The 14942-nt window shown below is 41.7% G+C and overlaps 1 protein-coding gene across 1 annotated transcript in view; it reads right to left on the bottom strand.

Annotated features, from left to right (window-relative positions):
• APCDD1 (APC down-regulated 1) overlaps positions 1–12671 on the bottom strand; it is a 42565-nt gene extending 29894 nt beyond the window's left edge. The window contains exon 1 of the mRNA XM_048508220.1: positions 11948–12671. Within this exon, the coding sequence (XP_048364177.1) occupies positions 11948–12005 (58 nt within the window). The 5' untranslated portion in view covers positions 12006–12671. The remainder of the gene's footprint in view (positions 1–11947) is intronic.
• Positions 12672–14942: the final 2271 nt, after the last annotated feature.

The raw sequence follows: 14942 nt of genomic DNA, 5'->3' as shown, positions 1-14942 counted from the left end.
AATATGCAAGATTGTTAATAAGTAAAATACTGAAGGATCCTTGGGTATGCCTCTATGTGCTCGCTTGTCCTTACAGATTTCCTGCCACCAGGGTAGGGTCTTATATTACCCCACTGTCTGGGTCAATGATGGCAAAACATGATGGCAAAACAGACCCTCCGGACTCTGGAGAAGTATATGTTTGAATGTCAGTTTTTTGTGGGGTGGTCAACAACAGAGGGAGGCTTTTGCCTTGTTTCATAGGACATCTAGTTGGCCATTGTGAGAAACAGGAAGCCACTAGTTGGATCCAGCATGGCTTTTCATATGCTAACATGAGACTGTCCAGTAGTATCACTGAGTTCATCACTACATGAGCAAAGAAAAGTTTTGTCTGAATTACATAACTGCTTTTCTTCTTTTATGTTCTTCTGCATTTCATGCAAAAAATAATGCAGAAACTTCATATCCTTTCTCTCATGGAAGTCTATTTCTGTCTTATGAATACCATGAAAGCAATTTTATTTCTTTCTGAGACACATAGAATATATTAGTCTTAAAACACTTCCCAGATGCTAGCTATGCTGCGCTGGCCTACAGTAGAAGACTTAGATTCAAGTCCAGTAGCACTTAAGAGACCATAAAGATTTTCAGGGTACAAGCTCTCAACAGCCAAAGCAGACAAAGAGAAGTTTGGCTCCCAAAAGCTTATACCAGAGGTCCCCAACTTGTAGCCTCTTAACTTGTGCCCACTGACCTGGATGCCCTAACCTGATCCCTGGTCAGTGACTGAAAGCTTTGCTTCCAGGATCCACATTTGACTCTGGAGAGAGTCATCCTATTTGCTGTATAGATGAGGCCATTGGGCAGGGAGAATTAAAGCAGGATGGTGAGGAGCTGAAGAAGGCCAGAAGGAAGAAAATAGGAGAGGAGAAGAAGAGCTTGAGCAGGGAGAGTGAGAACTGGATGCTGCAGAGCAGAAGGCTAGAGGGGGGAGGAGAAAACCTCGGGCAGGGAGAGTGGGCATGGGTCAACAGGGAGCGTAAGGGGAGGGGGAGAAATGACAGAGGGAGGAGGAGAAGATAGGGAGAGTGGGCACAGAAGGTTGCTCAAAGAAAGACATGAATTCAAAGGCACCCATCCATACCCTGAGCGAGTCCAATAATTTCCAGAGCTTTTCCCCGAAAAGAGGCTGCAAGCAATTCACAGGGGCAGTGCACTGATCTGGAGGTGTGCTGTGGGCTGTCACTGAATAGTCTTAAATGATGCTTGTTATAACTATAACATATCCTTTGTTGAAAAACAGCACAGCAAAGATTAAATCATACTTTGGATCCACTTGAATTGCAGAGCTGCTATTTTCAGTGATGTAACACATAAAAGCTAAAAACAGATCATGGTTGACAACAACCATTTGGATAACGGTCTGTTAGCAATGTCAATGTCAGACTTCATTGTTGTCTGGTGAGTTGTGTTTTATACATTGAGCCTCCTAAAAATTTGTAATTTTTGTGAGTCATAAAAAGCAGAAAGCCTACATCTGAATATGTTCTCTTTCCTCCTCCCTCTTATTTTACAACAGTCTGCCAAAGAAAGAAAGGGAGTAAAAGTTTGCTACAAACCAGCCCTCTTGATTCTGATACAAGTGAAAAAATTGAAGTGACTTTCTGGTCTAGTACACTGTCTTAATGGCACTGTTTAATTGTGTTTACGTTGTATTTGAATTGTTCCATACTTATGGTTTGCTTTGCTCATCGAGAGATCAAATGTACCGTATATACTTGCATATAAGTAGAATTTTTCAGCACATTTTTTGTGCTGAAAAAGCCCCCCTCGATTTATACGTGAGTGAGGTGTATTTTTAAAAATATTTTAGGGTTTTTACTTTGTCAGCTGCCAGGGGGCGCAGTTTTTAGGCTAGCGGCCCCAGAATTTCAAGCTATCATCAGGTGACACTCCTGCTGATATCAGCCAGGTTTGGTGAAGTTTGGTTCAAGGGGTCCAAAGTTATGGACCCCCAAAGGGAGTGTCCCCATCCCCATTGTTTCCAATGGGAGCTAATAGATGGGGCTACATTTTGAGGGTCCATAACTTTGGACCCCTTGAACCAAACTTTACTAAACCTGGGTGGTATCACCGGGATAATCTCTTGCTGATACCAGCCAGGTTTGGTGATGTTTGGTTCAGGGGGGTCCAAAGTTATGGATACCCAAAGTGGGTGCTCCCATCCCCCATTGTTTCCAATGGAAGCTAATAGTAGATGGGACTACCCTTTTGAGGGTCCATAACTTTGGAACCCTTGAACCAAACTTCACCTGGGTGGTATCATCAGGAGGATCTCCTAAAGATACTCTGAAATGTTGGTACTGCTAACATAAACATTCCTCCCCTGACAGGCACCCTCAAATTTTCCCCAGATTAAATCCCCCCCCCCGAATGGATTTAAAGGGCAAATCAGGGCTTACAGAGCTAGTTTACTGTTTTTCTTTGAAATAAATATTCAAAAACAAAAACAATGCAATTTTTTTAAATTTACCAGTAGCTGCTGCATTTCCCACCCTCAACTTATATGCGAGTCAGTAAGTTTTCCCAGTTTTTTGTGGTAAAATTAGGTGCCTTGACTTATATGCGGGTCGACTTATACACAAGTATATACGGTAACTATTTAAGATAAAATGTTAAATTAAGATGTGTGGTTTTATGGTTGGCCCCGCCTCTTCTGGCAGCCATTTTGTGGTAGGCCCTGCCACTTCTGGCAGTCATTTTGCAGAAATGCCCCGTACTCCATGTCACAATTGGGGATCACTGGTTTATACCCTTTATAATAGCAAAAACTTGTTGTTTTCTAAAGTGTTAGTGGACTTGAATCTAGCCTTTCCCAATGTTAGTTATGGAACTTCCATTTTAAAATCTGAAAACTCCTGGAAATCTAATATGACAGTAAATTTAAAGTTTATACAAGGTGTTATTAAAGTATACAGAAGAAGGCAGATAGAGACATAATACATGGTGCATTTGGATAATTAATTTAATCACTCTAAGATTCCATTAGTCAATATTTCCTCTGATTTGCACCAAAATAAATAAAGACTTGTTCCATTTTGGCTCCATAGATAAATTGTAAGCCAAATATAACCTATGAGTGTTAAATGTAATGACAATATTAGCATGATGATTTTGTCTCTACAACAAACTTTTCAAGTGGAAACTTGTCAGGAGCTTCAAAAGTTTCCAAAAGATAAAACATAATTGACTAAGAATACGACTTTACTTATCTAGTCAGCTACCCTACACAATTAAGTAAATATACATTAGGATTATCTTTTGATGTGGAAACTGCTAGATAACCTAACCACATGGCAAAAGGTATACAGTTCCACTAGAGAATATTATGTCTCACTGCCAAGCAGATGTTTGTTTTTAACTCTACTTTTAACTCTGAACATCAAAAGAAGAAGTCTTGGAGAACTGTTCACTAGATCAGCAATAAGGAAAGGATGAAATACAGACACCAGAATATTGAAGTCATTGTTAAAATAACAAACCTGTATGTGCATGACTGTGTGGAGGACAGAGTTTGTCTGCTCCTTGATACTTGAATCACTAAAATGACCAGGTTTTGCCCCTCTCCAACTCTACTGAACTCAGCAGAAATCTTTCACTTACCAAAATGAATAATGGGTTACAATCCTCCATTGAGTTGACCCTCAAGATTTCTAGTGCTGGCCTAGCAAACAGAGACCATTGAACACAACTGGAATATACTAGAAAATCCACATCTAACCACACTGCGAACATCGATGCACCTTCCCTGTACATTTCTGAGAGTTCTAAAAATCAGAGACCATCACAATTATTTATTATATTTTGTGTATTGTATTATTACCAAGCTTTTTACATTCATATAGAACATCCTGGGCTTATCTTTGGACTTGGGTCATTGTTTGTTAGTACAATTGAGGTTCCTCATAAGGTTTTTTAGGTAAGAGATGATCAGAAGTGGTTTACAACTGCCTTCTTTTGCATTGTACTAACTAGGATTAACCAGAATGTCACTGCAGTTGTCTATGAAAGATCTTCTGTCAGTCTCACCTTTCTACTACAGCTATTCACCTGTAGCTACCCTTCAAGATTCCTCCACTGCACCATCACTGGAATTGTCTATTCCCTTCTGCTGATGAGACTAACCAAAACTGAAGAAGATATAATGGTAAAAGGGAGAAGCTCCTTATTGTATGGCACTCAATAAGCTACTGGGGAACAGCTAAGGACAAGTACAAATAGAACTATTCTTAATGAGGCAACTAGGCTAAAGTGAAAGGACATTCAGTTGTCGATGTGAATGGATTCAAAACAAAAGTCCAAAGCTGTCTGACACAAATAATAGGAACAAGGAATGTGAGAAGTACGAATCAGGGTAAATCCAAAATTGAAAAATTACAAAAGGAACATTTAAACACTGTACTCATGGGAATGAATGAATTAAAATGGACCAAATTAGGACATTTTTAATCAGAAAATTACTGTTTTACTGTGGAAATGACGAACATAAGAAATGGAGTGGCTCTCATAGGTGAGGTGAGATATAGTACAAGTAATTAGATGCTGAAGAGGAAGAAGTGGAAAGCTTTTATGAAAGTGTTCAGGGAGAAATTGATCACATGCCTAAACGAGATGTGCTGATAATTACAGATGACAGGAACGCAAAATAAAGGAGCAAAGTAGAATCAAATATCAGAACAATATACTGAAGAACTATGCAGATGAGATGAAATTATGTAAAACTCCTTCAAAGAAACTTCAATACTCTAATTTCCAAAAGGAGATACCAAAGACTGCAGCAACTATAAGACCATTGCATTAATTTCTCATGCAACTGAAGTGATGCTCAAAATCTCACCACAAAAACTGTTACCACGTATGGAGTGAATTCAAGCTGGATTCAGAAAAGGAAGAGACACAAGAGATCATATTGCAAATTCACATTGGTTACTGGAGCATAAGAGAGAATTTCAGAAGAAAATCAGCTTATGTTTCATAGATTACAGCAAAGTTTTTGACTGTGTGGATCATGAAAAACAATTGTTGATTTTAAAAGAAATGGGTATGCCACAACTTCTCATTTTTTAACATAATTTTTTTACAAAACAAACATAGCAACAAAGAATGGAAAAAAAAGAATACAAGGAAAAGAAGCCCAAAGAAAGAAAGCACTCAGAAAAAGTGGAAGTAAAAAATCTAGAGAACAGAGGCATGAAAAAGCATTTGGCAGCTTCTTAAAGCCAAACAGCTGACACATACACATTACTGGTTCTAGGTTGTATCAGAATTGGTGGGTAAAAACAAACAAACCCCAAACCAGTTCACCTGTCAAACTAAAGGTCTTCAAAAGTTGTTGGAGAGGCTAGGACCAGAGTCTGTCTACCTTTAAACCAGCTCCTTTCAGTATTTATTTTATTTATTTATTTATTAGACTTAATAGACCTCCCAACCCCTGGAGGGCTCTGTAGCAGAGAGCTCCCAAAGGCTCATCTGTTCAAAGCACCATCTTCCTGGAAGTCTCCCTCCTTCAATATCTGATTGTTTTGATGCACAACTTGTACTCTGGACAGAACACTAAGGTTAGGGCAGAATGTGGAGAATTGGGATGGTTTCCAACTAAAGAGAAATGGAAACCAGAGTATGGTTTCCAACTGGCAAAGATGTCAGACAAGGATGGATTCTATCTCCTTATTTCTTCCATCTATATGCAGAACATATCCTAAGGAAAGCTGGATTAGATTTACATGAAGGTGGAGTGAAAATTGGTGGAAGGGACATTAACAATTTGAGACATGCAGATGATACCCTGTGACTGGCAGAAAATAGTGAAGGCCTGAAATGACTCCTGGTGAAGGTTAAAGTAGAAAGTGCCAAAGCAGGATTACAGATGAACATCAAGAAGACAAAAAGTAACTACTGTTGAGGAATTACACAACTTTAAGGCTGATGGTGAAGAAATAGAAGTTGTTCAAGATTTTCTATTCCTTGCCTCTACTAACAACCAAAAGAGAGACTGCAACCAAGATATCAGAAGGAAATTGAGACTGGAAGGGGCAGCCATGAAGAACTAGAAAAGATCCTTAAGTATAAAAACGTGTTGCTGGTAACCAAGATCATGATAATTCATATTTGAGGGTCATTGTGGTCTATACCAACTCTATGATTCTATGATTTATACTGTAGTTTCCCCTATTGCTATGTATAGGTGTCAAAGCTGGAATCTGAAGAAAGCTGACAAGAAGAAAGTTGATTCATTTGAAATGTGGTGTTGGAGGGCAATTTTGCAGATACCATGGACCGTCAAACATACCGGTAAGTAGATTCTAAATTAAATCAAGCCTGAACTCTTCCTAGAAGCTAAAATGAATAAATTGAGGCGATTATACTTTGATCACATTATGAGAAGACAAGCATCACTGGAGAAGTCAATAATGCTAGGAAAAGTTGAAGGCAGCACGCAACCCCCCCCCCCCCCACCCAGCATGAGATGGATTGACTCAATCAAGGAAGCCACTGCCCTCAGTTTGCAAGATGAGAGGTAGGCTGTTAACAATAGGACGTTTGGGAGGTCATTAATTCATCTGGTCACCATAACTCAAAAGGAACTTGGCAGCACTTCATGCGCGCGCGCGCACACACACACACAGACACACAGAAATCGGGCTTCTATGTATGCCTTTTATCTATAACAGTCATGTATGAATAAAAAAATTACTACTACCATCAATAGCAGTCAGAAGATCATATGAAAGTTGAACAAGAATCCCCTCAGCCTAAAATGGAATGCATATTAAAATATTTTAAATAATAAATTTGCATTCTTTACATACCAATTAAAAATAGTTTTCCAAAACTTGCATTTTTATATTTACAAACAATATCCAACAAAATGCAAGAGAGGATAGAACTACTTAGAACTACTTATAAATATTTTGTAATCATAATATATATGTGAAATGAGCCATTATTCACCTCTTATTAAGTTCAAATATTGCAAAGTATGAACTCGGAAAAAGTCTACATCAAGTGCTACCCTGAGAAACATATGGAAAAACAGCAAGTGTGTACTGCACAAAAACATGATGTTATGGAAAGGCTGCAGGCATTAAGCATTTTCAAGCTGGGGGGAGGGCGGCTGATGTAAGGTTGAAAAATGAATTAGCTAAATTGTTTAGAGTTCATTTTACTGTTCATCTTATTACTCAGAGGTTTTGAATCTGAATGATTTTAGCATTTGACATCTGAAACTTTTGTGGCTTTTTGTATAAGCAAAGAAAACCATGATAATGGACAAGTTCCAGCTGCAAATCTCCATTGACATTCAACAGGTTTCATTTTAACTAATGAATACACGAGATTTATTCATTCATTTATTAAGAAAGGGACTATTCCTGTAGTATAGAGATAATTACAAAGCAATATAAATATGAACTGAGTTGCATTATACTGAATGTTATATTCCTATTGCATGAGCAAACAGTGCATGATTTCAGAAAGGTAAGTTAAGAGTTTCAATGCTTATTTATGTAAACACATTTAAAATACTCCTGGATATCCAAATGCAGTCCAGCTGCCTGAGTCATGGTTATGTGGTCTAAAATAGCTTGGCAGCATTTCTTTTCAGCTATTGTTCGATTATCTCCTGATGGATGCTGAGAGGTGGCTAAGAGGTTAGAGTGGTTGAAGAGCCAATCTACAATCCTGTGACCCAAAAGACTAATTCCATGTCAGCTTTCCCTAACCCAAGTAATATACCCAAGTCTCAGAAGTAATAAAGCCAATGCTATCATTACAAACGACTGATATGTAAAATCTTGCCTTAAACACAAATCAGTTTGGAGTGCTTGATTTCAATGAAACCAATACTGAGAGTCAGAAACACAGAAGGAAAAGATGATGGAACTGAATTTGTTTAGAAAACTCTACTAACTTTTTCAAAAGTACCTTGTTATATGCACCCAAATGCTTCTGAGAAAAACACAAGCATAGCATGAAGACAACAGCCTCTCCCCACTGTTTGTCCACCAGCAGCTAGTATTCAAAGAAACATTACCTCTGACTATGGAAGTTCTATTTAATTAGCAGGGCTAACTGCTATGAATTTGTATAGTCATTTAAGCTACTGGCCTTGTCTTTCATAACTTATGTTGTGTGAAGAAATACTTTCTTTTATCTGTCCAGAATCTATTGGCAGTTAATTTCATTGTATGATTCCCAAATTCTATGAGGGCAATTAGGGGAGATAAGTTGTTGTTCAATTCATATTCTCTATAATCATGTTTCAGACCACAAAAATCTCAAAAAAGAAAACTAGGATGAAAGGCAGAACTTTATATATAGACATAACTTGTATTCAGTTATCTTAAGAGAAGGGCCTTATACCACTTTTTCAAACTATGAAGGTTAAGACTCAGCAATATTTTCTTAGACAGCACATCCCACTATGTGCTGTAAATGTCCATGCCAATCTAACACAGAACAGAGTAGTGTGAAGACTATAAGCAAGTCTTCTTCAAAAGATCTTGCAGGACAAATGGATTCAGATGGAGATAACTTCTATTTGCGTTGACAGTTTTACAGCTCAGTCTTAAAGCGTTTACTCAGTACTAAATGCTGCCCATTAACTAACAAGTTAACTTTAAAATCTGCAACCAAAAATGAGAGGACAGAACTTGTGCAGATACACCGTTAAGCTGATCCTTTAAATTTTTTTGCCTGTTCTCATACTTGAACATGTGCTGTTGACAGAATAGTCTCATGAGTTCAGGAATAAAAACAGTTTTAAAGACCAAAAAGGGAGAACACACAAGTACTATATCCAACTGTCTGTCCTTACTTGAGCCCAAGGGGGCAATGGTTTTCCACCACAAATCTTCATTCTCATGTTAATAAATGACCTCTACAAGCTGATTCTTCCTCCTCTCTTTAAAAAAAAGTTTCCATTTGATGACACTATGAAGTGGGGGGATAGTTCCCCCTTTCAACGTCTCTTGGCAAAGGCTGGTTTGATCTGACTATTGGTCCTGATTTGTTTCACATTTCAGCCAAAGTTTAAAACAGCTCTGTAATTCCAAGCAGATGAGCATGGGAGACTAACCCTATAATTATACCTCCTTTCCTTACTTAGCCTCTAACTTCAAACCTTCCGGTTTGATTCCTAGACGCCCAGATCAGAGAATTCTAAAGTACACCTTGGCGTCCAGGCAGGTCTGTCTCAACCAGACATATTTATACAGTCTGTATATTTTGTAGTTAAGCTGTGGGAGGAGAATAAAAACGCCTTTGATGAGCAAGTCATCTTTGTCTCCAAAAAGACGAGCTGAAAGCTCATGGCCTTTATTATTTATCATGTGGCACTTGTATACTGTATGTTTTCCAAACAAAGGGGAAGACATTAATCCCTCTATTTTAAATTAACATTATCAGATCGTACAAGACAGTTTTTGAATTTTCAAATACCCATAAAAGTACACATGTAACTTAGTAACATATCTGAATACAGAATATGGTTTTTAAAGAGGTTGTGTTTCCACAGCTGCTACTTGCGGGGGGTGGGGGAGTGGGGGAGGAAATTGCGGTGCTCAATGTCTATGGAAACTGTGTGAGGTCAGGTGGTTAGGTGACTAGGTTAATGCAGCTGAGTGGTTGATGTCACTCAATCTCATCCAGCAGTAAAAAAGAACCTGGTCATTTGAGTGGGGGAGAGGGGTTTATAATGTTGGCAGAAGCCATTTCTTATGGTTGCCACTAACTTCGCCCACCCTACCTTTCTCCAGACCTTCCGCCCTGTGCTGAATGCCAGTGCAAGAAAACAGCAGTAGTCTTGCCAAACCTCATCATACTGAAAATTCTAGGAAGGGAAACTTGCTTGCACTTGTGGAAAATTGCTGGATGAGATTCTACACACAGGAACAACCCAGGTGGAAACAGGTTGCTGTGCAGCTCTCTGATCACCTACTGGGCAGCCTTTCCTACTGATAAATCTTTCAAGGAACATTTTGTTAAAGGCTTTCATGGTCAGAATCTGGCTGTTGTGGGTTTTCTGGGCTGTGTGGCCATAGTTTGGTAGTTTTTGCTCCTGATATTTCACCTGGACTTATGACTGGCATTTTGGCTTCCATGACACAGAAGAGAAACACATTATATCATGATATGCCTCTGAAGATGCTAGCCATAGATGCAGGCACAATGTTAGGAGAAAAACTACCAGGCCACTGCCACACAGCCTGGAAAATCCACAACAGCCACATTTCAATGAACAATGAGGCATATAGACCTGGACCAGGAAATGTTAAAGTTAAATGTTTAGAAGGTCAAGCCTTGTTGGGAAACAATCAGTAAAGCTTCTGCAACAGAAATATAATAGTCAAACAATAATTATACATTTGGACTCCCAAAATGTTTTCAGCAATGGTGTCAACAAGGACTCCATAATAAATCGAGCAGTTACAGACCAGAAACTGGTAAGAAGAACAGACGAAAGAAAGACGGAAAGACTAAAGAGAAAACTTCCACAATGAGGATAGTTAGAAGGGTCTCCCAATTCGTATGTGATCTGGAGCTGCTTGGGAGGTATCCAAGTGTGTGACCAACAGCAAATAGTTCAGGAGAAATCCAAAGCAAACTATGCAGGACTCCTAAGGGAATCTTAAGAGTGAGCCATGATAAGTAAATTTGAAATGATGCACATTTGGGGCAGAAAATCTACAGTATGACAACCTTTGAATACAGTGTTCATTTCTGAAAGCTCACATCAAAGCAAGACTGTATAGCTGGAAAGGTGGAGGAAAAGGCAATGTATTTGAAGATTCTTTAGCAAAAAACAAAGGATCAAACTCTGCTGTTGATTTCATGTCTCCACTGGGCTTTCTAAAAGCATCTGCTTGGCCATTGTGAATAGCAACATACTAGATCAAACAGACCCCTGCTCTAATCCAGTCGTAAGTTCTTATTCGTACGTTGTACAATTAACACAGGTAGAGATTTATAGTGGTGGGTTTGTTTTTACTTATCCCATTGCAGACCTTGCATTCCCAAACTGTGTGCTGGAAATCAGTGCAGTGGTTCAGGCCTATGGACTGAGATGCTTTGCAAGAGTCCTGCTTAGTTTGGCTACAGGTTTCATGAAATGGCAATGGTGACTCCCTGGCCCCTTCCGCACACACAAAATAATGCGTTTTCAAACCACTTTCACAACTGTTTGCAAGTGGATTTTGCTATTCCGCACAGCTTCAAAGAGCACTGAAAGCAGTTTGAAAGTGCATTATTCTGCATGTGCGGAATGAGCCCCGTCTCTGAGTTTCTACGCACTGTTTGAACTGCTCCAGGGTGGGATGGCTATAATATGGATCGTGTAGGAAGTTAACAAGCAAAATGTTCGCTAAATAGCTATCCAGTCAGATTTTGAACAACACAGTAGGTTTAAGCACATCAGTAATAACCTCAAGAGCACTTGGGGCTGTTTTTAAAAAAACTGACTCAAAGGTTTACAAATTGTGAGTAGTTCTGAATAACTCTGCATATCTCTCTGCGCTTGTTTCAATCCTGAAAGTGGCCTCCACTGTTTTTACTTGTAAAAATGGTTCAGCAATCTGCCCCTGCAGTTTTTCCAAGGCAATGTTAGTCCCCGGTGTCAAGTCCCCGGTGTCAAACAATCAAATGAACGAATAACACTACTAAAATTCGCACCGTGATGACAACAGCGTATATACTTGCAATACAATGAAACTCTCCATCTGGGAAAACAGGGCGGGGGGGGGGGGGGAAGAGTATGTTTGAATAGAGATAAGTTCTGCTACAATCGCACAGAGTGGCGACCGAGCCTGATCCGAACTCTGAGCGGAGTTTCGCCTTAAATCGGCCAAGACAGCAAAAGAGACAACAGCGGTGAAGATAACATTGCAAATGCGCGATCTGCGACACTCACCGTGCAACAGCAGGGCTAGGAACAGGTATCTAACCAGGCTGCAGCAGGGACAGGACATTTCCAGATCGCCAGCGCCGCCGCCTCCTCCTCCTCCGATGGCAGCCTCTTCTCCCCCCCTCCCGCCCCCTTCCCTTGGAACCGCTTCGCTTTCTGCTTCGGAAGCTCCGAGGCTCCTTGAAGTCTCCGCGGTCCCGCGCGGGGCTGCAGGGCGGATCCACCTGGCCGAATCCAAATCCCCAGGGAAGGCGGCCGGCGGACTCGTGCCGCTCTCTTTCTTCCGAACAGGCAGGGGGCGAGCTCGCTGCGAGGGCTCCGGCGTGGAGAGAGCAGGGCCGCTCCGGCGTGGTTCGCGCCCCGGGCTCAGATGGCAGCTGCAGCCGCCCTGGGGTCCCCGGCGCTTTCCTGGGCGCGCCTCCTCCTGATGCTGCTGCGGCGGCGGCAACTCCCCTTCATACTTCCCCTTGCAGCGGCAGAAGGAGGAGGGCGCGAGGGCAGGGCGGGGGGGGGGTGGTGGTGGTGGCGCGGGCGGGACTCTGATCGCCGCCGGGGCCCGAAATCGGACACCCTTGACTGTAACTGAGACTACAAAGGAGAGAAGAGGGGCTTCTATGCTTTCTTCTCTCTCTTTTAAGGGGAGGTTCTCGCAGTTCCCGCCCAGGATGCGATCCCTCCCCAGCCCCCTCTCGGCCTCGGGACCGAAAGCCAGCCCGACCAAACGCACCGAGGGGCGAAACTCTCAGGACCCACCAAAGAGCGGCCAAAACAATGAAGGCGCTGCAGCCCGCTGCCCTCTGCCTGCAGAAAATGCCGCCATGGGAGGGAGGGAGGGAGGGAGGGAGGGAGTGGGTGGGTGGGTGGGTCGGCGGGCGGTTGGGGGGAGAGCTGTGCGCTCCCAAGTGTGTGGAAAAGAAGGTCCCTTCCTTCCTCCCTTTCTTTGTCCACATACCACAATATCCACATTTCAGGGAGACCTCGAAAACTGCACCCCACAGGTAGGTTCAGGGATGCCAGATGTCTTGCGTTTTATGGAGCGTTCCTGATGGTTAAAGGGAGTCCCTCGAGCATTATATTGGGAAAACACGTGGTTTTTCCTCAGACCGGTAAGCTCAAGTAGCCCCAACCGACTGGGATTTCTATTTAATTATTTCTTTATTTATACACAGTTTAGAACAAAAAAGTGAGTTAGAATCCTTGTGGCAGAGTATGCTGAACCTAGAAGATACTGGAGGTTCTTCCCTGTGACGCCTTGTCAGGTAGGTGAGGTGAGGTGAGGGCGGCTGAGAGAGTTCCCAAGAAGTGTGACTAGCCTAAGGTTGAGGGTATGGTTTCACTGAGCAAAAATACCTTCAGATGCTTTAAGTCTCACTAAAAACACAGGCACAACAAATATTTGTCCTTTCTCCTCACTGGGATTTAATGCAGCCTGGAGGAATTAAGTCTCCTACATTATGACCACATTTTATAGCCCCTCACATGAGAATGAAAGTTCTCGTGGGTTGCTGTCCAGGAGGGCCAGTGGCAGACAGGAACAACTCAAGCCACTGGGCTGCTGGTCACAGCTGCAAGGACTTCTTGGCTCAGCCAGATGGATACAGGCTCACTCATTGCTTCCACCTGCAGTCCTGGCAGTGCCCTTCAACATGAGTTACTCAGGCCCATAGGCAGCAATGATGCTGGGAGAGGCAACAGAACAACTTGTGCCCATCATTGCCCCTGGCAACTTCAACCAAATGACTTCAAGGGGCTTTGTTTACTCTTGGACCATTGTAACATCCCTATCATCCTCTGCTGGTTGGAAGTTCTAGTCATGAACCTCCAGTATGATGTAATTTGGCCCTGAAAGAATAGGATAAAATATTTTAAATACCCTTCGGGGGTAGGGCGGTCTACTAAATCGAATAAATAATAATAACTTTTAAAAATAACATTAACTCTCCAGGAATATATTACAGTTGCAAAGAACATGACAGACCTTACTCTTCAAAACTTCAACAATTAAAAACGTTTCAGAGAATTTTTTAAAATTCCAGAATTTTACCCTATTAAATTTATAACCAAAAAGCCCCACTTCCAGCGGATTCATGTGACTGGAAATCTGCAGTGTCTCTAAAGCTCCACTGGTAACTTGGTACCATGAGAACTGTACATTTGAACTATGTTCCATCTCCCAATAACTTGGCCTCATAATCAGAAAACTGTTTATGACATACAGCAGCAGCCCTATCACATCCCTCCCCCACAGCTCAAGCTGGTTTGGCAGCCGTGTCATCACATCCCATCTAGCATCAAAGCACCAGGTCTGCTTAGTACATCACTTGATAGTGTACCCTTCATCCTCCCTCTTCCCTATTACACTTTGTTCCACAGAAAGATAATAGTGCGGTCAGTTAAAGTGCAGTGGTTGAGAAAATAGTATGCTTCTGCAACAGAATATAGTCCCAAATGAATATGAGAATTAACATTCATTTTTATGTGCTGCCTTTGTCAAAACCATTATATTGTGCATTATTAAATACTAGCAGTAAAGCTCGCTGTGGTACATAATATCTGTGTGTGTGTCTGTGTGTGAGGGTGGTCAGAGGACTGGCCCAGGTGGGCCTCCTGCCTTTCTTCCCCCCTTGGGCCCCCATGCCAGCTTCATCCCACCCCCTGGGCTGTTTAACTTTCCAGAACTGGCAGGAGAAAGGGGCTGTCCAGTGGGTAGCAGCTCACACTTCATCTTGCCTGCTCACAATGCCTTTTAATTGGGAGAGGTCTCTCGATTAGACGGGAAAGGAACCAATGGAAATTAGGTATTAGGTGTATGAAAACTGCTGAACAAAACATGAAGGCACCAGGCAGAGGCAGGCAAACCATCTTCATTTCCTGCTAGCCTAAATCAAACAATCAGGCCTGGTAGCCCAGCAAGACCCCTTGTGGGATGCAGTGAACCTGGCGTACTTGACTCAGCAAGGAGAGTGCCATGGAGAGTGGCAGGCAAGTGGGTGGTGAGTTG

Source organism: Sphaerodactylus townsendi, linkage group LG09, assembly GCF_021028975.2.
Source record: "Sphaerodactylus townsendi isolate TG3544 linkage group LG09, MPM_Stown_v2.3, whole genome shotgun sequence".
In the NCBI taxonomy this organism is placed as follows: domain Eukaryota; kingdom Metazoa; phylum Chordata; class Lepidosauria; order Squamata; family Sphaerodactylidae; genus Sphaerodactylus; species Sphaerodactylus townsendi.
The sequence above is the reverse complement of the archived record's forward strand: the minus strand, read 5'-3'. Positions and strand labels throughout refer to the sequence as shown.